The following is a 26,754-nucleotide window of genomic DNA, read 5'->3' as shown; positions in this document are numbered from 1 at the left end:
ACTGTATCCTGCAATAATCTTTGTTCTAAGGCAAAACTTACACTGACTTGAAGATTCACATCAGCTGCCAAAGGCTGCAGGGCTTGAGCCCTTGTGTCACCAAACAAGGGCCCCATCCTTTCATTTCAATATACACTAAATCACAGACAGCAAAATGTAGGACAAAAATCTGATATTCTGCAGAGAGGCTATGAAAACAGCAAAGAATAAGCAACGCCCTTCCTTCCAAGGAAAAGTAGAAAAGGTTATTAAAAAAGCTAACAGTTTTCTTTCTGAAAATGCAGTTATTCAGAATTGGATGATTTTTAATGGGAAACATGTCAAAGCCTTTTTTTTTTTTTTGCCATTTTCTCAGCAGAGGTAAAGACTACTGAAGATCCTGCATTAGCTACATTGTCATTTAGTTCAGGCCAGTATACAGATTAGACATTTTTTCTTATTAATGTTTTAGCTCCTGGCTTTATAATAAAATAACGCTGTGACATCTTTAAAAACTTTGCTGCAATAAAGAGTTTTTCCAAAGGTCTGTACCATAGCATATTTCAAAGTGGGTGAATTTTTTTTTTAAGCACTGAATGCCACCACAAGGTATTTTCCACAACTCCAATTACGCAGCACCAGTTTTACATTACCAGCTCAGAAGCCAGGTTCTGGTGAATCTTATTTGTGCTTCCCCCCAGAGATATTCCCATGGACAGTAACTACACGAGTCATTTTCCCCTGTCCTTGTGCCTGTACTGCATTTCATAATACCAACAAGACAATGCAGACAGTGCACTTCCACTGGCCGTGTCTCTTTAAATAAGACAGGGAGCACATTAGTGTGTGTTTGCTGGGAGCTCCTGTCCCTGCCAAGCCGGGGCAGCAGTCTGGTGAGAACAGGCTCTCTAGCAAGATTGCCGATCTGTTCTACTTATGATCATGAAAATGAAATAGAGTGGAAAGAAGAACTGATCAAATTGCTCAGAACGTCTGAAAATGCTGTGTGTGTGACCTAGATCTCCACGTGGGAACTAAAGAGCTCCTTACGCTTTTCCAGATGGCTCTGGCTGGAGTTTGCAACTTACAGCACAGCAGAAACACAGCTAAACACATCCCAGCCTGTACTTTTCAGCATGAAGAGACTACTACTTTATAGGACTGTGTAATGTATCGATGCTCCCAATTGCACACAGATCTGAGGAGTGTGTTTATTCTCAGCATCGAGGCACAGGAACCCCAGCGAGCCAGACGCACGGCAGGGCCTTGGAGCGCACATCCAGTTTCTAGCAGGGACAAAGCACCTGTTGTGGAGCTCTGGGTCCAGCCACGCTCCCGCTGGATGGTAGCACGGGGGGGCCTTCGCACAGCTAGCCAACGCACCTTAGACAGCTGAATGAGACAAGAACACCCAAACTCACCTCTGGAAGGCAGGATACAGGCGAGGGGAGACAACAGCTTTACACTGACGTGAAGTTACCTGTCTTGCACTCAGCCAGGTGGCTCCCCATCAAAGACTAAGGTTTACTTAACACACCTACACAGATGAAGAAGGCACTTGTAAATATTTTTCTTGTGACAAAAACAAGCACAACTGCCCCCTTCATTATTTCTGGTCCAATAGCACCGAGTGGCTACAGACAGGAGGGGACACCGCTCTGCATGGCACCGTATGCAGGCAGCCCCTGCCCGACACGCTGCACTGTCCAAGCGCACAACTAGCAAACGCAGCAAGCACACACTAAACCTGAGGCCAAGTGTATGCCACCACAGACTTATTAGCACCTTTCTCTCCAGGGTGCAGATAAAAAAAAAAAATGTCCCCTCACGTCCCCATCATTGAGATCACAAGGTCATTTCATGAACCTAGCATGAAGTGACACGGTCATTTCATCCAAGCCTCCAAAAGCACCCCTAATTATCACAAAACGACAAAAAGTTATGAGGAAGATGAATGGATAAACGGGGGTCTTGAGGGAAGGTCGTGGAAAGCTCTCCTGGATCAGGCTGGTATACAGCAGTAACTCAACACGAGTGTATCGCAGCCCTTCTCATCCAAACTGGGGCCGCCAGCAGACAAGAAAACTTTTAATTAGTTGGGGGTGGGGTGGGGGGTGGGGATATTAAAAAAAAATACCCAGGCATGACGTTCATCGGGGGGAAACTGGGATAACTCCTTGAACATCTGTGCAGAAACTGACTTACAGCAGTGAAGGATTTGGCCCAATACTGCTGAAGCACGGAAACACAGTGAGGAGGAAAGGTGCTCATGAGCAGCAAGCTGGAGTGGCGAAGAGCTGACAGGCCAGAGGCTGGCCCGGCCGAGGGGATGATCTGTCACCACAGCCTTTCACAAGCATAATGCATTGCTGCTAACGGCTTCGTAGAGCTGGCAGGTATTCTCGGCTCTTGCTGACAACAAACTACTTTCTATGCAAACTGCTAGATCCTGCTGGCCGAAGCCAAAAACAGCACAGCTTTTCTGAAAAACGCTTGCCCTCCCTCCTCTCTTGTCTGTCCCCTTTTATCTATTGTTTTAATGGTGGTGGTTTTGGAGGGTTGGTTTCACACACACCCCTTCCAACTAGCTGAATTATCTCCCTCTCCGAGAGTTTCCTACAGTGAATGCAAGAGAGAAATAGTCCTGGGGAAGAAAAAAGCTGGAACAACCAAGCGCAAGCTCCCCTGTTGAGCTGGCAAGCAGAGGTGGGGAGCAGTGGCATGGTTACCTCCAGGCAGACCAGGTGAATCCTCTCGGCAGAGCAAGACCCAGCTAAATTATGGCATCGCTCCAGGGCTGCCCTTCCACGCCTCTGTCAGGCTGCCTGCGGCTGCCGGCCCCCGGACCGGCAGGTGAGCGTCCATCAGCATAAGTTTCTACTGGTGCAATCAGAGCTGCCAGAGATTGTCACAGCGAAATCTGAGCTCGGGATTGCACAAGCATTTCATAATGGGATGATCTTTCTTTGTAGGCTGATGTGGGAGATGCTTTCCTTTCAGAATCATCAGCAGCAAAGACCATAACTAGAGTATCCGGCGGGTATGACACGACACCAAAAACCCACACCTGGCTTTGAAGAGCAGCCTGTTCTTTGCATCTGAATTAAAAGCTGTATTTCTACACATACCTGTAGCACCATGAGGGGTCACAGCACAAAGAAGTCTACGCGTGGGGGCAAAACATAGAGCCTGCTGCACAAACCAGGCGCCTGCCAGCACCAGAAGGCAGGGGAAGGCACCTGCAGAGGCGGCTTACAGAAATATCTTCAGACCCTTAGCAAGACCGGTATTAAGCTAGTGCCACGCAGGAATGAAGACTTTCCCATTTTCACCCAGCAGTGGAAGATGCCAAACTGAGAGATGCCAGCCAGCAGTGCTGGGAGGGGGCCTGCCCAGGACGTCAGCCAGGTGAGGCAGGACACACAACGGGAGACACAGCTGGATGGAAATCCCCACGGAAAAAGTCCTGTGGCTTTGGCAGATGAAGAGTTGCAGGATTTCTCCTACCCCAGCTCTTGTAGTTCGTTTCTCAAGACTTGCTCTCCAGCCAACAGCCATTAAGCTCAGCCAGAGCTTTGTGACGATATTCACTCTACCCCACACCTTCCCCAGGGGACTGGCTCTGCAGCCTACCAGCGCCTCTCACCTCGCTGCCCGGCTGGTACTGGTGCACAGCACGGCTCCCACACCTTCCCAGCCGAGCCACTGCCGCCTCCTCCTCCCCTTCACACCCCTCCCACCACCTGCTTTCCTACCAGCCCCTCCGCACAAACTCCCACCTGCCACCAATAGCCCACTGCGGTCTTGTACCCGTCCCTGAGCCTTCTCCCGCTTCCACAGAAATTCTGTAAGGGGGGGGACAGAAAAAACAATTTTGGTCGAATGAAGCACTTCTGATTTTTCAGTTTTATCACTACACAGCAACTCAAGTGCCAGCCACAAAAGAAAAATAATCCCACAACAAGAAGAAAGTAGCACCGATGCCATGTGGCCCCACAGCCAGAATATGTGGCAGGGATAGGGGAGAGGCAGGTTCAATCCCTCCCCCAGGTAACGTGGGGCAGGAACACTGCCACAGCCCATCCCATTGCCCAGGACTGGCTCCACCAGCCAGGGGAGTTTTTCCCCACGGAAGTTGCTCCTCTAGGAGAGGTCTTAAGTTTTAACTAGAGCAGAGACCAGCGCCCAGCTGTCCTCTACCCATGCAAAGCATCCATTGCTCCCCAGCTTTCTCTGCCCTCATCAGTTGTTGAAGCAGGGCCAAGGATCTCCAGGGGAAACACAACCACCCCACACTACTTCACCTTTCTGTCAACAGGCAAGGCAGCCACACCAAAGCTCCCACACAGCCGAAAAGGGGCTGTGAATTTAGACAAGGCCTAAATTCTCACCACAACCCCCTCCCCAGTATCCTTCTCCCCCTTTTATTACAATTTTTCTATGTGACCATTAGTAGAATAAAAAAAGCAGCCCCCACAAAACCCCCCAGACACAATTATATCCAAATACTTCTCGCTCTCTGCTACAGAAATAAATGCAACCTGGATTAAAGATCCAGCCCAGTCTCAGAGGAGGATCACCGGCCTGGAGGGATGAACTACAAGTTCTCCTACCAGCAGTGACCACACAGATAGCCTTTGTCCAAAGCTCTCCTCTCTGCCAGTTTGAAGACCCCTTCAGAGACATCAGAGAGGCTGACCCTCTGAGCCCAGAAACGTGCCCCAACCTCAAACACCCCACGCAGTATCACAAAATACTTCCTCCATACCCTTCTTCCATCCCATGCACCCTCAGAGGAGCGAGGCAGAAGACCAGGTACCCACCTGAGAAGAACCCAGCCTCCGTGCTCCCACATCGGCTCCCAGTCTGCCGAGGCAGACTCCTGTGCACCTCGAGGCCGAGGCTCACCAGCCCCTGCCAGCAAAGAGCACGCGAGCCCACCAAGGGGCCCAAGAAGCTGCTGCCCCTCCCAGCCATCATGGGTGCTCACAAGCAACAGCTGGGAGCACTGCTCCAAACGCAGCCCAGCTGCTGGTTGGGAAGGCAGGGCAGGCTCTGAAGGTCACACAGCTCTACAGCTCTCACAGCACAAAATGAATAACAGCAAAAAACGTGACTTTGGGCTTCTTTTAACTCTGAAATGCTACCTACCATCTGAAAGTGAAATTTCCACATGCATTCTGCTCGAGTCTTCCTCTGCTCCCACCCTGAAGGCAAAGAAAACTTTAAGGTCAGGCAGTGCTTTCTAGAAACCCCCTCATGGCAGTGATTGCTCATCAAGCCTTCAGCCACTTCAGGTGGTGGTCCTGCCCCACCAGAGGCTGGGGTCACCCCCCTGACCTCTACAGAGGCACCTGGGAACACCCAGAGCACCCAGCACTGTGGCTGGCACCCACAGGCACATGCATCTCTAATGGTGGATGCTGGGCAGCACCTGCAGCTCCGACGCTACCTGCAGCGCTTCCCGCAGCAAAGCTCAGCACAGAAACATATCTTTGCAAAAGATAACATTTTCTACTCCTCACTGCGGCATTTAAAGAGAAATACCTTCAAAACTCTCCTCTGTGGCTGGGCAAAGCAAAGGTAAACCACACACAAACTGGAGCCCGTAGCCAAAGCATGAGGCAATGATTTAAGAGACTGAAGTTTAATTCCTACCCTGCCACAAACTTGCTGTGACCTTAACCAAATGCTCACTGTCTCTGTCACCAATTTAATCCTCCACCTGCTTCAGCTCTGCGCAAGGCCTGTTTCTCCCTACGTGTTCGTACAGTTCTTCACACAAGGGAGACGCAACACCTAAACGCTTCACAGCATAGGCAGCGTGGCTTAGGAAGGCGCCACTGGAACTGGGAGGGCAGACTGAAACCTAGCTGCTGCGTGATGCACGCTGAGAGTTTCACTGCTGGGGAGGCAGGCGTTCTCTCATGCTCTCCAGTGAAACAGCAATAGAGCAGTTCCCTTTTTCTTCTCCCTAAGCAGCAGCACCCCTCATCGCTGCTGCCGACGTGGCGAGGAGCGGGGCTCACTGCACGAGAGGGACCGTCAGAGGCGGCGGAGCGACGTGCTGGCAGTGCGTTGGTTACTGTGCCAGCCCTGGAGCCCCCCGCCGCGGCAATCGCGCCCTGATTACCAAAGGTGCTGGGGTATCGGCAGCTCAGCCAGGTGCGGAGAGGATGCTTTAACCTTGAGCATGCTTCTCCTTTTTTGCTTGCTTCAAAAATTGTAAAGGCTCCCCAAAACTGATTTTAAGTAACTACTTATACAGAATGCATGTGTTCACGTTTTACCTGTCTCTTCACTTCCCCAAAAGTTACAGATAAAGCCAAAAGCAACAGCACTTTTTCCTCAAGGAAAGCAGAGGAGAAATTAGCTGAAAAAGTCTCTTTTATTACCAAGGAAGTATGGAAGATTGTTTTTTCTCTAAATTTATGAGCTCTGTGACATTTTATCTTCCTACAAAACAGGAATTTTGATACAGATTTTTATTTAAAACTAAGCAGGAGGGTTTTTTTTAAAAACCTAACCATTAATTCTTTTCAGGTCTACTGGTTCTCCAGGTCAGTAAAACACCTCCACCTCAGAGCAACCGTAAGGTATAACTCATCTTTTAGGCAGTGCACAGACTCCAGGAGAACCCACGGATTTCTGCATGCACTTCTCCACCATCCTGAACAGCGTTAGTTAACTGAAGATAAAATTCCCTGTTCGCTGTCTTGTGCCAGAAATTGTCATTGGGTATGCAATTATTCCAGACTTCCTTGACTGTTCATTACCAGTTTGTGCAGAAATTATGTTTTCTTTATTATTCATATCAGCCTGACCATTAAATTGACCGTTTCCTCCTTCTTGCTTTACCCGTACGTGCAAAAGGAACAGTTTAGCACCTGGTAAAAAAATACTGCTTTTTCAATCTCCCTATCACGCCTCCTGTGATTCAGCTCCTCTCTAGACTAGCGTTTTTCTTCTTACGATAATCTTTTCATGCCTCTAATAACTTTCATGGTTTTTCCTTGGAAGTTCCTCTATGCCCCCACTTAAACCGCACGTGATACACGAGGTGACAAGTTTCCCACTGATCTATACAAGAGCACTTAATATTTTTAGCCTGATTCTCTGCTTTCATTTCTCAGGGTTATCTTAACTCTTCCACTGGCACTCTCATTTCATTAACATTTCACCTGTTATAAATGGAAGGTCTGGACGCTGCTGATATTATCTCTGCTGCTCGGCAGCCGACTGCCAGGCGTGATTTCCACTGCGCTCTGGCACAGTACGTCTTTCCTGACAGAGCTGTTGCCCGCTTCTTCTGCCCTATGACGTTCCAAAAATGGGACAATCTCCTAACGCTGGCCAGCAACTCTGCTTTTGCCTCCCGCTGCTTCTGTGGCTGTTGTAGAGGTGAATTTCAGGAGTCGATAAAGCAGCATCCTTTGCATTACCCTGCTGTAGATGCCAGCACTTTTTCCGCCCCCAATAAACAGAGAGGAAGTTTTTAAAGGCATAAAAGGAAGATGGGCAATAAATCCCTCCTCCCTAAAACATCCTCAGGGCAGCTCCTCTCCCTGATCCAAGCTCCTTCCCAAGCTCCTTGCTGCACTCCCTGCAAGGGATGCTGGGCAATCCCAAAGTGCATTCAGACTCCCTGTTCTTTCCTCTCTCTGCATTTCACCAAACCCAACCTCACCGAGCTCCCTTCTTGTGTCAGCAACTGCCTCAACTCAGTCACCAAGCCGCCCTGCTGCTGGCAATCCAAAAGCGCTGCTCAAAACCTCCCCAGGCCACTGTCCAGAACATGGACTTTGGACGGAGCAGCGAAACCGACAGAAAAGGTGCCTCTGACTTCAGAGCAGAAGAAAAGAAACAAGGGCAAGAATCGCAGCTGTAAGGTGTGTCATAGGCGGCTGCACCACAGGTCACCCAGGCTATCCCAGGCTACCGATCAAACTCATGCAAAACAATTTTCTTTCTTCATGGTAGACAGTACAGAAAACATTAGTTACAATGAATTAAAAATAACCTAAACTGATTTTCCATCAGTAACAGTGCTACTTTTTACACAGTTCCAAGATCCTGTGGCTGCTTGAACCTAGAAATCAAGACCTTACATGGCTGAAAATCAGTAATTGAGAATCTCCCTGTTATCAAAGGGATCCTCATTTCTTGGAAGGCTTGGGTAATGTGTTGCAGTAAGAGCATAATTCTCTGGAGGAGATATTTACCTATTAAAAAGCAGTGAAAAATGAGTTGCATTCCAAACCCATGTGACAGGGACAAATACCTCGGGTTTGATTGTGGTTTTTTGTTTAGGAGCTGAACATTCATCGCTTCTTCCCCCACATTTATCTATTTCTCTCTGAATTCTGAACAGGCAGTGGGGGAAAAGACAGTTTTAGGTCAGATGAAATGTTTTAGTCAACCTGGAATAAAGCATTTTATTTTGGTTTGGTTTGTCCTCTTTTACACTTTTAGCTAAATATAATTCTGCAGAATTAACTTTAGTCTGAAAATACCTCAAAAACATGCTGGGAAAAGAACACAGCAGCTCTTCCTCCCCCATCCCCACTTTAAAAAAAAAAAGAAACCCTGACTTTTCCCCCACTTCAATTCTAAACCATACTGAAAGTGTCACCCTTACTGCTTCACCTGCACAGTCAGCATTGAATCCACCCCGCAAGCTGAGGGCCCGCTGCGCGCTTCACCCACCCAGGGACCAGTGGGATGGGCAGCAGGCCATGGCTGGAGGGGGACTGCAGTGGAAAGGACCCAGCACCCAACAGCGTGCCTCCCAGCAAGGTGCCAGAGGGCGGCCGTCCCTGCAGGGCAGGGTCCGTGGCCAAAGACGCCCCAGCCCGCGCCGCGGACGGCGGGGGTCTCCAGGCTCCGGGGGTGAGCTCCTTGCCGAGGGGGACAGGGTCGCTCAGCCTCCGCACACGCAGCGGCCCAGCCCTGCGCCCCGGAAAGGTGTGCCCTTTCTCAGCTGTGTCCCAGGAGCAAGAAGCTCCTCTGGCAACTGCTGCGACCTGAACAGACGACAAACAGCGGAAGATACGAGTCCTACGGGTGTAAATCCACCCACGGCACAGCAAGGAGAATTCCTCAGATGAGGAAGGGCAGAACCTGCGCAGAAGGGACTCCTCCACCTCTCTCCCACACCGCTGTGCCAGCTCCCAGCGGAGCCTGTGCCACCCGCGCCCGGCCAGGCTCCGAGCCGCTCCTTCAGCCTCTGCACCGCAGCAGCCAGACCGCGGCAGCTGGGTGCCTGGAGCTGGCCGCCCCGAGGCCGCGGCCCGTGGGCTGCCTCGGCTCGCAGGGGCAATGGAACGGATCAGCGACACGCACGAAGAGCGGGCACAGATCCTGTTCCCTCAGTGAACACGACCCTCCCGTGGATGGATGGATGGAACAGGCCTGCTGCGTCCCTCCAGTGAGCTGGGTGTTGCAAGCACTAAAAATAAGCCACCCCTTTCAGGGGGAAAAAAAAAAAAGAAAAAGAAAAAAGGAAGAGACTGTCATAAGCCCTGGCTTCCAGTCTGGTATCTAAACACCAGAATGCTCTGATGACAGGGGACCCATCACAAAAGAGCAGAAGAGGGTTTTTTTTCATGCTTTTGTCCACAAAAAATAAAGGGAAAAAATGGGATCTTGCAAAAAAATAAACAAGCGAGAAGGACAAGAGAGCTTTTGTGTCCGATTTCAATACAAACATGTTTTTCAAGTTAAAAAGACTATTTCTCCCTTCCCTTTGCCTTACAACTCTCTTCCCTTTTTGCTTCCCTGCAATAACACTACAAAAGTCTGTGTTATTTGTTTAATTGTTATTATTTACTGCTTCCATAGTGGTGGAAACACACTAGGCACTTGCAACATGGAGACAAGGTCTCAGCCCCAAAGAATACAGTGGCTCTGGTATTTAACTCCACTGTACGATACTGAATCTGGATTCTCTCCCTAAAAGCGCTCTTTACATGCTGTGAAGTTCAGGAAAACTCACTGACAGCCAGACAAGGATATACAAAGCAGGAAGCTCCACTGAGAAACCTGGAGACACATGCAGGAGGGCAGGCGGGGCTTTTGCAACCCTCACAAATCTCCCAGGCCTTGCACTAAGGGGTCTCATTTAACTGCCCACTACGCTGGCATGGGTGAAATTGCAGTGGAGCTAGTATAAGGATGGGGGATAAAACATAATGGAATGAGAGGGTGGAGGAGATGGGAAATGCGAAATGAGCCGTTATGGTCACAGGTGTGAATCTAGGCCTTGCGGATGGGCAATACCTCCCTTTTTCTGTATCTGTTCAGAAAGCCCATGAGACCCAACTTTTATCACAGATAAGAACATGCTGAAGGGCAGCCGCTGGCCTCATAATTGATGCTGTGCCTTCTTCCCTACAAAATTAATTCCCTGCACTAATGCACCTCTTTTGTTCCCAGTGCGTGGGGCTAAAATCAACCCCAGACAGCAAGAGCCACAGGAAGAAACACGACGAGTTGCTCAAGAAAGGCTGCGAAGGCTTGCAACCCATACACAGCATTTTAGACGGTTTAGGGTGCTTGTGGTCCTTCACTCAACCCTGTTCTCTGCCACTGGCCAGCAAGCGGATCTGGTCTGGATCTGCCATGACGAGCTAGCCACAGGCAAACGGGCTCCAAGAGCAGGAGAGAACATCCATCAGGTGTCCTCTTGGACAGCTGGGTTCTTCTACAAAGCAGACAGAAGCACAGGCTTCCTATGCTGCTACATCAGCAACTCTGCTCCTTTTCTTAAGAGAGAGCACTAGTACCAACAAATCTTCCAGGTGCTATGAGCATCTCGTATCAAGCCTCAATGTTATCCCTTCTCACCAGTTCTCCAGCCAACACACATTTCCTTGCGATTACCATGAACTGTGCCTACCAGGGGTCCCAGCTGCGTGCAGGTTTCAGGCTGACCTACGTGTCACTAAGCCAGGTTGAAAATTACCTTAGTGACATAGAGTGTTTTCCCTATGGTACCCACTTAATTAAATATTGAAAGAGCTATTACCTTTCAGGGATGCCTGTGCACTGGCTGTCTCCATTATTTATAACATAATGTATTCATTATGCATTTTATCCCATGCTCCTATCTGCTGATCTCATAACAGGCCCTTAAAAACAATTTTAAGCAATTAATCCTACCTTAATTGCAGACAAATATATAAGGAAGCCCCAGGACATCTCTTTCTTATACTTATTAGAAGCAAGCAAACATACCTACAAATAAATCTGGTAATCGGGAAGGAGAGGGACAAAGCCCACCAGCCATGGGAATCACGGAACTGGAGATATGCACGTTTTAATCAGCCACAGTAAAATTGGCAGCTTCGTCCGCCTAGAGAAAGTGAAACGTGTCCTGCTGCAGCTTCCACCCCACAACAGGTTCTTCTAATAAAAACGCACTGCTAGACGCTGCCTTCTCTACTCCCTTTCACGCTGATGATACAAGCCAAGGCTTGGTGTTTCATGTGTCCCGTGGTCCTCCTAACCTCAGATCACTGGCACAGCCATCTTCCCAGTCAACAGGTGTCACCACTGAGCTAGCTCAGGTTGTCCCTTGTCCTTTCCTCCTCCAGCTGAGAGCCAGTCCTTCATTCCTGCGGACCCAAGCTCATCTTAGCACAGCCCAGCTCCTAGCTGCCGGTGGGGAGGACTCATGCACCGTAACGCCCACCTAACAGGGCAGGGAGAACACAGCTAGTGTCCAGCTTGTTTGGTTCTGCTTTGTACCATTAGGGTCACTTTTCACAGTCCCACGTGAGGAAATCAGCTGTGCGACTCCCTCCGGCAAGAGCCAGACTGTTCAGCCTTGCGCATCCTGGCTGGCAGACCCTGCGTTTTAATGCAGTCCCCTTCTCTCTCCCACATCCATAGCAACACGATGGTTACTGAAATAACTTTTCAAGGGATTTGAGGGGAGTGGGGGAGGAAAAGAAAGAGGAAAGAACCTCTGGACTCAAAGAAGCACCACCTTGTAAATTCCCACATTTCAGCTTCTGTAAGAAACACACTCCATAATTTTGGAAACACTAGTTTCAGCTCTTTGCTAAAGAGTCCTGGTAATGTATAGGAAAAAAAGTACAATCATCATCAATACTCATATTTTGTGCAACTTCACTGACTTACCAGAACTAACTTGTACGTTTAACATCCACACTGGGAAATCTCACACTTCAGAGGAGTCTGTCTCCTGGTCAAACACAGCGACCACAAGTTCTCCAATGCAGGGCGCTCAGAGATGCAGAGCTCTTGAACCAAGGCACACAACTCAGCAGAGCACTCTCCTAATTCCCCAGGGGTGCGGTGCCCCAGCTGGGAAGAGGCTCCCTCTGCTCTGCCTCAGGGGCACACTGGGCGTCACAAGTCAGATGCTGAGAGTGGTGCAAGTCCAGCACGGACCTGTAAACATCTGCTTCACACTGGGAGCCTCTGAGCAAGAGAGGGAAACGGTGCAATGGTGCAGAGGTGGGCTGCCAACCTCTCATGCAAGCCTGACCAAACAGACCTTAAGGAGTAACTACAGATGGCCAAAGCTAGAACAGCCCTGTCTTTCCTGATCTTTCCCATTTCCCCCATGGAGAAAACAGCACAAGGAAGATATCACTGTCTATGATGCCATCTCAATATTCAGAAACATAGTAAGCAGAGACATGTCATGCCCATCCTTGAAAATAATTTAATGAAAACCCCATTCCAAAACCAAGCAAGGCCTCAAAGAATAGGACCTTTGTCACCTTTGAAATCAATAGAGAAAACTACCACTGGATTTTTAGAGTGGCCCTTAAACATTCTGTCAGGGTGACATTAGCATATGTACCTTCCGAAACATTTCAAAGGGGGGTTCTGCACTAAGCCTAGACTGAAGTTTGTGGAGACTCCTTGGCAGATGACTGGAAAGGCAGCCTGTCCCTACAAGCAGGTGACGTGAATGCACCCACTGTCCAAACTGCTCACTTTTCACCTGGGGAAAGTTTCCCTACCTGCTGAAAGAGACAGACACAAAGCCCAAACAGGTACCAGTCACTAGCAGCACACCAGTACCTCAGCCTTTCTTGTCTGAGAAATGAGCCTGGCCCAGCTCAACGCAGACCCTCACTCACACAGAAGGGGGGCACCTTTCTAGTAAAATCCCAAACTGAAACTTTCCAAAGTACTTTAAGGAAATAAATACTACTATAGGGAAAAAAAGTTTCTATTTTTAACCAGAGATCCTGGCACAAAAGGGTAGTACTCCACATCATACCAGAATCGAGTGTTTAACACTGTCCTTTCTTTATAAGGCTTTAAGAACGGCAGGACCCCCCAAGAAGCAGCATGTATGCCTTATTTACCCTGAAGTGAGATTCTGCAGACCCAGGTTTAATTCACTGCTCTGCTCTTAGCCTGTGAGGTGACCTTGGGTAAGTTGTTCTGTCCAGATTCTCAGCTGGTGTCAGCTGGCACCGTGCCACCAAAGTCAATTTAAACAATTTGAGACTCTAGTCCTACAGTCCTCAGGTCCTGAGCCTCCCTATCCAAACAGTACTGCCAACCAGCACGCAGCCCTGCACGTGAGATGCTTTGGAAATGCGCAAGTGACAGGTAATGGGATTAACAGAACTTGTGCTTCCCTTGGAAAAATACATGGTTTTCACTAAAATGAAACAAAAAGCCTCTGTTATTTTTTTTTAAAATAGCCTTACGATCAAGGCTTTAAAAACAAACCCACCAACGCTGTCATTTCATTTTACAATCTGCTATGCATTAGCTGATACAAAATCCCTAGGGATTTTAATTTTAGCAAACAGTAATGTGTGGTGACTGATGCTTTTTTTTCATTCTTCTCCTTTTAAGTTTCATTATCTTTCCAAAATCTTCTCAAATTTCTCTCTCAACTTGCTTTCATCACCAGCAGCATGTCAGAGTGCTGCTTCATCACACCAAGCCACCGAACACCTGATACCCTCCTGCAGGAAGGCTGGATTTCAGGAGGGGCTTAGAAGTCACCAGATCTTGTGTTTTCATCACAGAAAGCGCCTAAGACTGGGAAACTCTTGACAGGATCTAAATGAAGATAAAAAAAGACCAATTCCTTCATTAAGATCCATCCTAGCAAGAAAACTACCTTGCCTGCGGAAGACTTTCTTCTGACGCAGAACCAGGTCAAAGTTTCCCACATTGATTTACCTCGATGGGTAGCGCACGCCCGCGTGACCCGCCGCCACCGCGCTGCCGTCCAGCCTGACCTCCGGTGGTCCTTCCCACCGCGACCTGGGCCCCTGGGGCTTGCCGGCCACGCAGCCACACGCGGCTCCCACCCCTCCGGGTGCAGCGGCGCCCGCCACCCCTCCTTGGTCTCGCCGGACACCAACCGGTCCGGGGTGCTGCAACTCATGAGAAATGTATTTTACCTGACCAAACACCTGACACCCAGGAAATCTGGGAGGGGAACAGATACCAGGAGGTCGCGTCGGTTCAGGGGACACCACCAGGCTGCCCACAGCTCGGTCCAGTGCGTGGCACAGACACCCTGGAGGGCAGCACGCGGGACGCGTCACCAGTCAGGCGCCCCGGCAGTCAGTCCCAGGATAAATCGTTAGGAAAGTACCTCTTGAGTAAGTCCTCTTGCAGGTCTCCCTCACCCTGGACACAGCATCAGCTCTGTCTCTGCAGGCTTAACTCCCGCGGGAGGTGCAATGCCAGCTACAGTCCATACAATGGTGGCTCCTGAGGTCTCCCAGGCCCATAGGCCTCCCCGCAGCGAGCAACACCAAGACAGCACTCCCACCACCTCTCTTTGGATCATTTTTTGACTCAAGAGGCTTCCACATTACTAAGTTACATTCTTGGAAAACTCCTCCACTTCTGAACAAGCTTGATTCGCTGCCTCCTCTGATTTAGTGCAAGAATAAACCCAAAGAACATGAAACTCAATTTTACTGCTGACAAAGTAAAATAAATTAACTTAAGGGGTTTTTTTTTTAAGTATCACCTCTTCTCCTTCTCCCTCCCCTCCAACAATACTGCTTTCTGAGGAGGAGTTCACAGCAAGCAACACCTTGCCATGAGCACAACCGATGTCACCTGTTGAACAAGCAAGCTATATACAACAGCTTGCTGGGTTGTAAGGAAGCTCTTTGGGACAAGGGTCTTTAATAGCTCAGTTTTCACAACAGGGCTTTGCAGGAACCGTAGCACTAACCAGTACACTCGTGGCAGGATGGTCCCTGCTCACCTGGACCTGAGATGCAAAACCTGTGCTCAGTCAAAAGATCTTAACCATGGCAGCGTACGCCAAGGGACAGGTCCACCCAGCTGTCCAACACCCTACATCCTCGGGAGGCCTTTATGCCACCCCATCAACGACATTCTTCTCGCTGTGCAGTTTGGCAAGGCTGCTGCCCACAGGGCTCTACAGCACCCTCTGTCCCGAGCCCTGCAGCAGCACCACGGCATCCTTCCGCAGAGACGGGAGCGGAACGTATACATCAAGTAGGATCACGGCCAGACTCCTCACCAGCTCCTCTACTGCATGGCACTTTCTGAGCACGAAAGTAAGGCATTTAACAACTCTTCTGTACTTGCCACCACCCTGTGGAGTTACACATGACACATACCTACTCTTTTTTAAAACCAGAAATCAAATGCTCTGAGCCTTTTAGTACACATCACTGCGTGTCATGGCTTATGTTCATGTTTCCCCTAAAATGAACTGTTGCACTGTCTCAGCACGTGCAATGTTCATTTTTCTTTCTGTCCCATTCTCCCTGTGCGCTGGAAACAAAATACAAATCGCCTATCACGAAGAGATGTGCTAAGAATTGGAGGGCAGATCTTCTCAGAGGAGAAAGGAATGTCCATGTAAGGCTCGTTTCTCCTCCTGCTTTATGTTACAGGATGTTCTGCCCATCTTAGGAAAAAACAACAGCCAAGTCTATCTCTGAATGAGAATTATTTTAATAGCAGACCCTTCAGTTGTTTGTAATTCAGTTAGCATGTTTTTGGCTTGCATATCAAAAAGATTCTTTCCTGGACTTCAGCAGGCTCTTTCCTAATTGAGCTATTAAAATTTGTTTGCAGTTCTCATTCGATAGGTGAAGCCTGCTGCAGGAGCCAACACTGAGGACGAGCCTTGGCATACCGAAGTTTTCTTTAGAAGAGCAAGCTCAGCACCATCCAAACACATCTTTCTCCTCTTCCACCACCACAACAGATGAGATACACAGCACTTACAAAGAATGCCCTGGCTGCACGCTTTTTAGCCCTCAGCCACCATGGGGCCACAAGAGACTTCCAGGGGTTGACCCGTACAGACATGTCAGTACCCTGTGGACTGATGCACAAGCCCATCTGCAGACCTGCGCTCCACCTGGGGCTCTGTCATTCCCGTACCAGGAGCACCCCACAAACTCCTCTTGTACCTCAGTTTCCCTACTTTATAATTTGCGGACTTGCTTACTTGCGTCATTTCCTCTGAAAAGGCCGTAGACCGAGGAATGGCTCGAGTGAGGAAGGATCCAGTTAACCTTGTACACACACGAGCCCACTTGAAGTTAACCACATTACCTCACGTGCTGCAAGTCAAGCACTCGCCCCCTGGATCACGGCCTAACTGCCTATGGACACACAAACATGGCTGGTGGCCAAAGTACCGCACACACTACTGGAGGTATAGAAAGGTCAGACCAGACTGTGAATCTCAGCCACTTGGCACAGCTGCTCGGCTCGCAGCTCAGCAAAGGAATGTCTCAAAACAACAAAATCTGTGCCTCCAAACCAGTTTTGACGCTCCCTTGTACATAGGAGTGTTTTTCCTTTACGAAAGGTATATCCCCTTCCCGACGCACATGCTCACATCCACCAACACAGCATCTGTGACCTGACCTGCCAAAGGCAGCCTGCAGAGCTGAGCGAGAGGACGGCGTGGAGCGGGAGGTATGACAGGAGACATGCTCCCACTGCCCTCTTCTCTGGGCCTGCGGGCAGTTTCCAGGTCCCAGACAGGAATTGGGGACTATCTGCTTCTCACAGGCAAGGCTTATAGGCACGTGACATTCAACCCCACCTCTTCAGCAGTCCCTGTTAGCCAAAAAAGTCCATAAAAGGCAAATGAAGTCCCAGCAAGTACTGTCCCACACAGCCTTCTCCCTGGACACCACATCTGGACTCCTCTTCAACGCCTCCCGTTTTCAGAAGACCCAGGACTTGTCCCCGGAGACCTTGTGCAGTGCTCCTAGTCTCAGGGATACCACCAAAAAAAATTCAGCTTAAACATCTTCACTTCACAACAAGCTCTGGCTTTTAATCCAGCCTAGAGTTGCCTCCAGTTACTGTGGGCTTCTATTCATCAGCCCTGTTGCTGGATGCAACAGCCCATCCCGCTCCCTTTCCATCCTTGTCCCTCCTTAACCCTCAACAATCAAACACAAAGATAAATCCCCTCATTTTCAGAGTTTTCCCAGCCTGCTCCTAAAGAAAAGCTTAGCATCTAGAGATTGTACCCATTTCCTTTTTAGATCTGAGTGTTAAGCTGAAATCCAGCCATGCTATGGTACAAACACATTGACTACATGCATTTAATGTCTTACAGAGGTACAGGTGCTCCTTTGATGTAGTTGGCTCCATTGCCAAAGTGATGGAGGCCTCAACACACTCCAAAATCCCTGAGTACAGTGGGGTCATCCCATGGCCATCTCCATGCCCAGGCCGCTCCGTTGCTATCAATTTCCAAGCTGACAAAATCAGATCTAAGTCTTGCTGGAACAGGCGCTTTTCCGACTGCTGTGGAGACTTGACCTTCTGTAGAAGACGATGCAAGAAAAGATAACAAACTTTGCTGGGAGACATGATAAAGGGAGATGGAACTGCCCCTTGGGGACTTCAAGTAGCTAACTGCAAAATCCCGAATCAGGATGCCCTTGGCCGTAAATAAAGCAAGGACAGGCTGTTCAGAGCTGGAGAAGAGCCTGACAGTCCAGCAACAATTCCACAGAGAGGCAGAGGTAAAACACCTTCATCCATTTACGGTCAGCCAAGAATCCATCCATGAGTGGCAAATTACACATATTTACCGCTTTCATTTTCACAGTATTCCCCTTTGATGCTGTGAGTAATGCAGACCAGCCACAAGGATTTACTCACTGCATAACCTTACTCTTCTGAGAGCAGCTCTACAGGACATGACGACTAAAGTGGCAGGACTATAAAACATCCTGCCCACACCTGGGCATGCCCACTGCTTCTTTCCATAAAGCCACAGCAGCGGAAAAAAATTAGGATGAGGTTACCAACCCCTCTTGGCATTGGTGTGACTTGACTTGTAGTGGTATTACAGGTAAGACCTAGAGCAGAACAAAGCTTTTGAAAACCCCCAGTGCTTTTGAAAATCACATGCTTAAAGACTTTTCCAGAGAAGGGCACGGAAGGCAAGGCTGGAAAAAGCAAACACCCTTTTTTTTTTTTTTTTTTTTTCCAAAAAATGCACCACTGCAAGTCAACTGCCTGGTTGCCAGCTGTAAAAAAGTGTGCCTTGGAACAGGGGGCAAAGCACAGCCCTGAGCCAGCACGGCAGTAACAAGATGCATCCCTCAGGCTCTATGCTCCATGAACCCCATGTGGTTTTCATTTGAAAAAACAAAACTCCAAAGTTTTCAGTGACAGGTTTCATGAGACCTGGGTCTTTTCTTCAAGTCTTATCTTAGGGAAGGCTCTAAGAAAATGAAATTTTCTATGCTTCCTTGTGGAAAGGAAAGCTAGAAAGGGTAACAATCCACTCCAAAGGCACAGAAACCAGGAAAAAAAATTATTTTTCTAGCTACCATAGAGTTGCAACCAATTTAAAGAGAGAAGGACAGAGACAAAACAGAGGAAAATGCCCTGGGGCAGACTAACGCTTAGAAGCAGGGTCAGCTCCAGCGGTGAGGGGAGTTTCCCAGTTGCAGGGCTGCTGCTGATCACCTGAATGACCCTCTCCCAGCACAGGGCAGACTTTTTTTTGTAGTCTCACTCCCAGGAGGCTACAGACACGAGTACCTGCCATATGAATACATGGCAGCTCCAACCAAGCCTTTCCTTTTGAGAATCTTTGACCAAAAATGGGCAGCACGAGCAGCCAGCCTTCTCACCTATAAGGACCGTTTAAGATTAGCAGCAGGAGGGAACTACTAAAAAAGGGCTCACGCAAAACCGACAAACCATGCCCACCTTACCGTAAGCTCTGCCATTCTGACCATGGCCACCGCCCAAGCGCTCTCTGTTCAGCCCTGGCTTGCGAAGACATCCCAACAAGTCATTTTAGGGTGCCAATTTGGCAGAAAACTGCCTTTATATATGCTAAGCTAGATTTCTGCTGGGTTAGCTTGCTGAAGAGACTCAGCTAAGGGCCTCCGAAATGCCAGAGCCCATGCAAAAGGAGGCAAAGTGGGAAGGAGCAGCCACAAGCAGCAGAGAGGGCAGGACTGAGCACTTACAGTTCTATCAGCAAAGGCAGACGTGGAGCCACAAGCCCACCTTCCCCTTAATGGGCACTAAAGAAATAACAACTGTTGAATGTTTGTGCATTATACTGTCTCACAGCCTTACATTTGCTCTGTTTATGAGCAGCACAGTCCATGAGGAGGCCGGCAACCTTTTGGTTTCATGCCCTGCTGAAGCCGGAACTCCCAAACATCCTGCATCCACATCCTGAGGACCAAGATCCAGTGATTTCAGGTGCCATGCTGGAGTTTACCTCAGGCACCCAGCTTTGGCAAGCTGACCAGCCTGGCACGCATCCCAGGACTTCCATAACATTTTAATTAAGCGGACTCCAAACACTGGCAGGTACGGTGATTTGGACGTTTTTAAGGCAGTTCTTCAGGGAGGCCCTGAAGCAAGCACAAATTCACAGCCAGGTGTACAAGACTTCCTCTGTCACTACCACAGGCAGATGCTGAAAGTTAAGCATATCTTTAAGCGCATTTCCCCATGCTCCTTCCAAGCCCGGCCGCACGCCTCATCCCTGCTGCTCCCTGAGCTGTACGCTGCTCCATAGAGGACTTCACCCTCTCGGCTGTTGGTGCAGGACCTTGAACAAGTACTAAATAAATGAACAAGTCATTTCCTGCAAGGCCAAACAAGCTCCCTGCCAAAGAGGTCACATACCACACTCTGGCCTGATGCCTCTCCCTAGTTTATGAGGGTAAATTCCCATATCCAGGGGTCCAACGATTACAGCATTACATCTGGGCTAGGATTACTCTCACTGAAGCTAGGATTACGCTTCACTGAAGAGGTGAGGAAAACAACTGCTTTTGTGCTTTCATTGCATGACCTCTAAAGTTCGGTTTGGGTTTCTTGGTTTGCACAAACCAAAACATTCAAATGAAATCAGGGAGGTTTTGCTTAATTTCCAGCTAGAGGACCAGGATCTGTCACACCAAGGTTCTTCAACACTATTTTGGCAGCAAGGAGATCTGTAAGGAAAAGCCCTTTGAGGCAGGGCCCGTGACAAAGCGGTCAGGAGGAAACAGCCTACGTGGTTCATTCCAGTCTTGTGAGCTCCTCCAACTAGAGCAGGGATGGAAGGCCAACCCGCTGGGATCTTTGCTCCCTGTCTCCCATCGTGCCACCCAGGATCGCTTAGAGGCCTTCTGTAAGTCTGTTACTGTGACATGGATGCTCTCAACCCCCCGCAGCCTGCAAGAAGGACTGGGCACCTATCAGTCCTGTAAAAACAGCCTGAGCTCTGAATTTGCAAGTAAGTCTCAGAGCTAGTCAAAACACACCTGGCAGGCCTTGCTCCACCATTCCGAATACTTCACTCCCATCAAGTTAGAACAAGACTTAAAAGCAACCCAAATCTTCCATGCTTGAATCACGCAGGCAACTCCATTCGCTTGGATGTGCCCATCCCCATGAGTAAGGGCTGCAGAATCAGACCCAGCTTTTCCTTACCATCCTGCCAAAAATGGAGGCACACAGAAAGAAGAAAAGAAAAATCCCACTGACTGATGCCCCTGCTATTTTTGCTGTCCATGACAGCAAACTGGTAAAAGGCCTGACTCAGCCTAAAAGCCTCCCTTGAAAAACCTGAATCATCACAGTTTGGAAGATGGTCTCATATAATGAGGGAGTCTGTCTTCTCCGCTCCTCCCTCTCTTTACAGAAGGGAATTTGAGTCAGACTGATGGGAGGGGAGGGGGAGAGAAGAGGGGGGAAAAAAAAAAAAAGAAACAAAACAAAACCCACACAACTTCGTGCTTTGTTCTGCAAGGATGGCAGAGTCAGGTAGAGTTTCAGAAGCGACTCATACATTTCAAGTTAATAAGATGTTTCTGTAACCTTCCTTCACCCCTAGTCCCCTTCAGCAGACCAAAAAGCGTATGGCAGTCCAGTGGTTGGCAGCTGTATTTGGAGTCTACAGGGCTGTGTTTGACCTCGGTTACACCTCTTATTTATCAGTATGTCTTCCTTAATGTCAGAGCATAACCAAGGACTTATACTGCCTGGGAGAGAGAAAGAGGCACCCCAGCTCTACATTCACTGCCCAGATGGACTTTGTGAACTTGGATTTCTGCTTAATTTGCACTGTATCCATTTTTGAAAGCCTGAGCCTTGTGGAGTATGAAGATCTTTGGAATAACCTTCATAAAAACATTATAATGTTTAATACTTTGTTATCACGTATCATTTAGCATCAGGAGATCTCAAAGTGACTTGAAAAGGAGGCATCATTTTAGAGACCCAGCCAAGTAAGGCAGAGACAGATTAAGTCACCCAGAAAAGCAGAACAGAAACTCAGATCTTGTGCCCTACCCTCTAGAGTTGCCCAGTACAGTTAGTTTATCAATTAAAATGCTGTGGTTACCTGCCTCTTTAGGAAGAGCTCTAGCCTCGTTCTTAAGGGTAGATGCAAGTACATACACTTTCTGAATATGACTTGGGCACCTCACACTCCTCTGGGAAGAGAGGTCCCCTGTGACTCGAAAAGCCGTGCTCCTCCGGATCCAGTCCGTGGCAGAGACGGTGGCTGAGGGGAAGGAGACTGAGAGACTGACTAAGAAAAACAGCAGCGTTAAAAGCAAGAACGTATCATCTAAAAAGGTGATTCAAGCCTAGGGTTGCTGGGCTGGATTGCACCTCGATGCAAAGGCTCTACAGCAGCAGCAATCACTCCAGCATCTCCACTGCATCCCAATGAAACCTATGCCCAGCTTCATGCCACCATCAGTCCTTCTGGCATCAAGGATGCGAGCAAGCTGCATGTCAGCCGCGTACACTGCGTATACTCTGAATACTGCACCCCCTCGCTAGTGAAAAACTACCCTGGGAGCGCAGGGTAAGGCTGCCGCCTCCTGCCAGGGGAGCGGGAAGGGAGTTCCCATTTAGTATAGAAGCACTGCAGTCTAGTCAAAAGTCTGCGTTTGATCTTAAACCACACATTTTAACATGGGAAAAATAAATCACATATCTTTCCACCTCCTGCCTAATCACGAAACAGACTCCAGAGAGCACCAGGCTGTTGGCTGTAAGCAAGGTTCCCAGGAAAGCCTGGTCACTCAGGTCCCACGAAGAAACAGCGGATGTAGTGGGAGCTGTGGAAAATTTCCACCTGGGAAATGATTCTTCCCCTTGCTGCTCCCAGCTCTGCGAGGCAGCAGATGCACGGGGTGCTGTGTCTATTCCACCAAACACTATTTCGCATCTCTTGGATTAATTTTAAGCTAACTCTGATCGTAACATGAGGTATTCTCCCAGACTGAAGCAAAACGGTGAGAGCCCTAACAAAAGTTACCTGTGCCAGCGGGGGAGCACTTCGGGTGATTCAAAGCAAGGCGCGGACAAACTCACCTGCAGCACAGACCTTTTCAGCCTGTGCCGCCTTTCATCAGCAGACAGAGCTCCCTTCTGCATCAGCGGGAAAACTGTGTTCAAGGAGAGCAAAACGCGGGATGGGAATCCCCACTACCCTTCAGAGAGAAGAATGCACTCTGTGCCCCATTTAAAATACGTCTGAAATTTGCCTCTGCCACGTAATCTACTATTTTTTGTGTGGCGAAGGCAAGCAGCCAGCCTGCGCTGCTGGAGGTAGCTCGGTTTCCCACCAACAGAAAGTGGGAAGAAAGTGCAGGTCTGGCCCCACCAGCACGAGAGGCAGAGTACACCAGAAGAAGCACCTTCTCGCTGACAGTCCAATTTGGAGTTTATGTTAGAGAAGGACTGGTACTAGCGTCACAGATCTGCATATGCTTCGTGGGTAAACTTAAACGTACTCAAGCACATGCATACCCCTTTTTACTTACAACGATGCTCAAGTCTCTCTTTCCTGGCCTTGCTTCTCAGAAGCAATCACCATATTCATGAAAAACAAGCGTAACTTTTAGAATATATGCACAAAAAAAGAGAAAATTTTATTAATTTAAGGGTGTTAAAGTCCCAAATCTTAAAATCCCATCCAAGCATTGTTATACTCCATAAGAAAAGCCACGTTCAAGTCTTAGCTGGTGTTTGTGAGCTTTCCTAAACATCAGAGCATTCCTTACACCATGCTGGACACCACGAAACCCTTAAGACACGTCTGTTTATTTAAAAAGCAAATTCGAGTCGCGGAGGGGTACGCTCTCCTTCACTTAAAGGAAAATAAGCCTTGCGTAAATTCTGCTTACACTCACATATTTGCAATGCAAAATATAAATTGCCTGCTATCACCCTCCTCGTACAGCTGGTTGCAAAATGAAGCAGCAGACGGCCGCTCAAACCCCAGGATCGAGCGTCACCCTTCCAAAAATCTTTTCCTTTCAAAATGGCACATGGGAGCCCATTCAAACCGCCCCCTCGCCCCACAGCGGGAGGCGGCTGCCCTGCCCCACGGGTGCCGGCAGCCCACGGCCGCGGGCAGGTACCGGCGGGCGGCGGGAGGGACCCGCTCTGCCGAGCCCCGCTCCGCCCGCAGCCGGTGGCCCCGGCCCCGCGGCAGCCGCTCCCGCAAAGTTTCTCTCCGCTCCCGGGGGCCGCCGCCACCCCGGCGCACACCGCCCCGGCCCGGGGAGGGCTCCGGCCGCGGCACGACCCCCGGGCGGGCGCGGTACGGCCCCCGCGGGCTTGGCCGCCCCCTCCCCGGCGCCGCGCGGGGGGAGGGGGGGGGGGGCTCACCCCGCACAGGTGGCCCCGCGCCCTGCCCGCCGTCCCTCCGCACACTCACCGCCGCGGCCGGCCGCGAGCAGGGCCAGGGCGGCCAGGGCGCCCAGCTGCCCCCGCAGCAGCTCCCCCCGCCGCCGCCGCCGCCGCCGCTCCGCCGCCGAGGCGCCCATCGCGGCCGCTCCGCTGCTCCGCGCCGCGCCGAGCCCAGCCCAGCCGAGCCGGGGCGCCGCAGCGCCGCCCCTGCCCGCCCCCCGCGCGCCGGCCGACCCACCGCCCCTGCGCGGCGCGGGCAGCGGGCGCGGCCAGGCGGGATGGGGCGGGATGGAGGGATGGGCCGGCGGGGGCCCAAACTTCCCGGGCGGCCCCCAGCCCCCTCCCCGCCGCCGGCGTCCGCAGCGGCTTCCTGGGCGGAGAGGGGGCGGGGAGCTGGAGCCGCCCAGCCGCGCCGCCCCCCCGAGCCCCGCGCCGCAGCCGCCCCCGGGGTGCAGCGGCCGGGGGGGCGCAGCCTTCTCCCGCCCTCACGCTTCGGCGGGCGTCCTTCCCTCCGCGCCCGGCGTGCCGCACCGCCACAGGTGCCAGACCTGCCACAGCCACGGCTGCAGCCCTCACCTGAGCTTGCTTTTCCTGCGGTAAACGGGGACTTTCAGCATCATCTTCCGGGCTAAAACCTTTATCTGCTGTTACAGCGTTAAAACCAAAGCACCCCCAAGCATGCCGGTGCCCCCTCCCCTCTCGGCAGTGATGCCCCAGTCTGAGCAGGAGACAGCCCTTACCGCAATTCCTTTGCGTTTCGCACGCTCGCGCTCTAGAGCATTATCACCATGGGGTTTGGTGGGGTTTTTTCCCCCTCACGCTGGTCTGTACTTTTTTGCTGGGTGAGCAACCACCCGCTCCACCAGCCCTCCCAACTGGTCCTGTGCGAGAGCAGGCGAGGACAGACCTCCCGCAGGCACTGTAATCACCACTCCCCCGGGTGCAGGCCCGGGCAGGGGCGTGGGTGCAAGCCAGGCGGCCCGGCTGTGCCAGCACCCGGGTTCACGCGCTGCCGGGGAGCTGTGCCACCAGCTATGGCACAGGACGGCCCATGCACAGCCACTTCATCCATCCACTCCTCGGGCTCCCAGGTTTAAAAACCTGAGCTGGCCTGAACCTCTCAATCCCTCCTCCCACTTTAAAATCATAACTGTTATTGCAGCATTAAGGCAAACACCTACTGGCTGCACTGAAACCAGAGTACTGCGCACACATGAGGAAACAGCTGCCTCTGCGGGGCCTGCAGTTGTGAAGAAACACCATTATGCCTGCACTTCAGGAAGGGTGCTGGAGTTACACGACATGTCTACCTAAGGAAGTAGAATAAACCTCTGCAGAGTCTGGGCTTGAACCCATCGTCCCTGAAACCAGAGCCACTGTTCGGGACCTTTCCCGGGCCTCCCAGCCCCCCAGTGCTAACATCCCGACAGCAGCATTAGCAAGCGAGCTGGCGACAGAGAAGCGTTGGCTGAGATCAGTGAGGAGAGAGTGAGAGAGCATGGGTAGCGCTGTCTTCAATGCGAACACACTGAATTAAATCGAAGGAGATTGATGCAATGACAGAACAGAAACTCTCCAAAAATATTTCAGACATTTCATCATCTCAAGTTAAAATACTTCTGACAAAAACCCAAACCGCAGACAACAGCATGGAGACCACTTTCTGGTCCTCGCCCGTCCCAGCTCAGCAGCTCCACGACGGACAGCAACGCTCACAACAGGCACACAGCAGCTCTGCTCCCTCTGCACCGACTTGGAGGTGGCCCTCACCGTGGGGAGGCTCTTCCGTGCTGCGCGTGACCAAAGCCCGTGCGAGCCGGCTGAAGCAGCACCGGGCGCTTGGCAGGCACACTCTGGGACACAGGCACAGCCGCAGCCATCCAGCATCCTCATTTCGACATACACCCATGTATCGCTCTGCCCCTGACAGCAAAACACTTTTTTGACTGGAGAGCCATCTTCAGATTAGATGAACAAGAAAGTCGAAGAAATACCTCTGTTCCTATAGTCTAAATATCACCCGAGAGTTGCTATGGCTAGCTGCACACAGACACAGAACTAAAAAGAAAACAACACCGCTCTCAATATTTTTGATTAGTTACTACCCATTCTCATTAGAGAGGGTCTCGTTCCAGGGTCGGCATCTCATTATGCCCTCAGCTTCCAACCTATCCTCCAAGGGTTTCTTGCCATTCTGAACTTAATCAGGATGTCAGTTTTCAACATTGCTCTTAAAGATTTATCGACCATGCTGCTACACACAACTTCAGAAGTGCTGGTGTCCCTGTTGGCCCCAGGTAGGCAGAGCCAGTTCCCATCCAGACAGTAAACAGAGTAAGCGAACAACTACACTAGGACGTAGCTATGGAAGAAGTGGTTTGTTTTGGTTTGGGTTTTTTCCAGGTAGGATACACTCCCTTCCCCCTGGCAGGGCAGGTTTTATCCCACAACACAACAACTCTGAAACCTGGTGCACTGTCAAACGCTACAATAAGTCACCACGGTTTATGAAAGAGAGCATGCCTGTCTCATTGCTTGCTCTTGATCAATACCGTGTGAAAGCAATCAACCAGCTTTGGGGTGAGAGGAGTTTGGGGGCGAACATCCCCATTGCTGACATGGCAG

The 26,754-nt window shown here is 50.3% G+C and overlaps 1 protein-coding gene across 3 annotated transcripts in view; it reads right to left on the bottom strand.

Moving 5' to 3' along the window:
* The window catches only part of LOC142055585 (sodium/potassium/calcium exchanger 3-like), a 273,389-nt gene extending 249,028 nt beyond the window's left edge, over positions 1-24,361 (bottom strand). For 2 of the 3 annotated variants that reach the window (XM_075089697.1, XM_075089698.1), the window contains exon 1: positions 24,158-24,315. In XM_075089697.1, the coding sequence (XP_074945798.1) occupies positions 24,158-24,266 (109 nt within the window). In that variant the 5' untranslated portion in view covers positions 24,267-24,315. Of the gene's footprint in view, positions 1-24,157 lie in introns of all 3 variants that reach the window. The other variant, XM_075089713.1, reaches the window with a different exon arrangement.
* Positions 24,362-26,754: the final 2,393 nt, after the last annotated feature.

This window comes from Phalacrocorax aristotelis, chromosome 3 (assembly GCF_949628215.1).
Source record: "Phalacrocorax aristotelis chromosome 3, bGulAri2.1, whole genome shotgun sequence".
In the NCBI taxonomy this organism is placed as follows: domain Eukaryota; kingdom Metazoa; phylum Chordata; class Aves; order Suliformes; family Phalacrocoracidae; genus Phalacrocorax; species Phalacrocorax aristotelis.
Note: the sequence above shows the minus strand (reverse complement) of the source record. Positions and strands in the feature narration are given on the sequence as shown.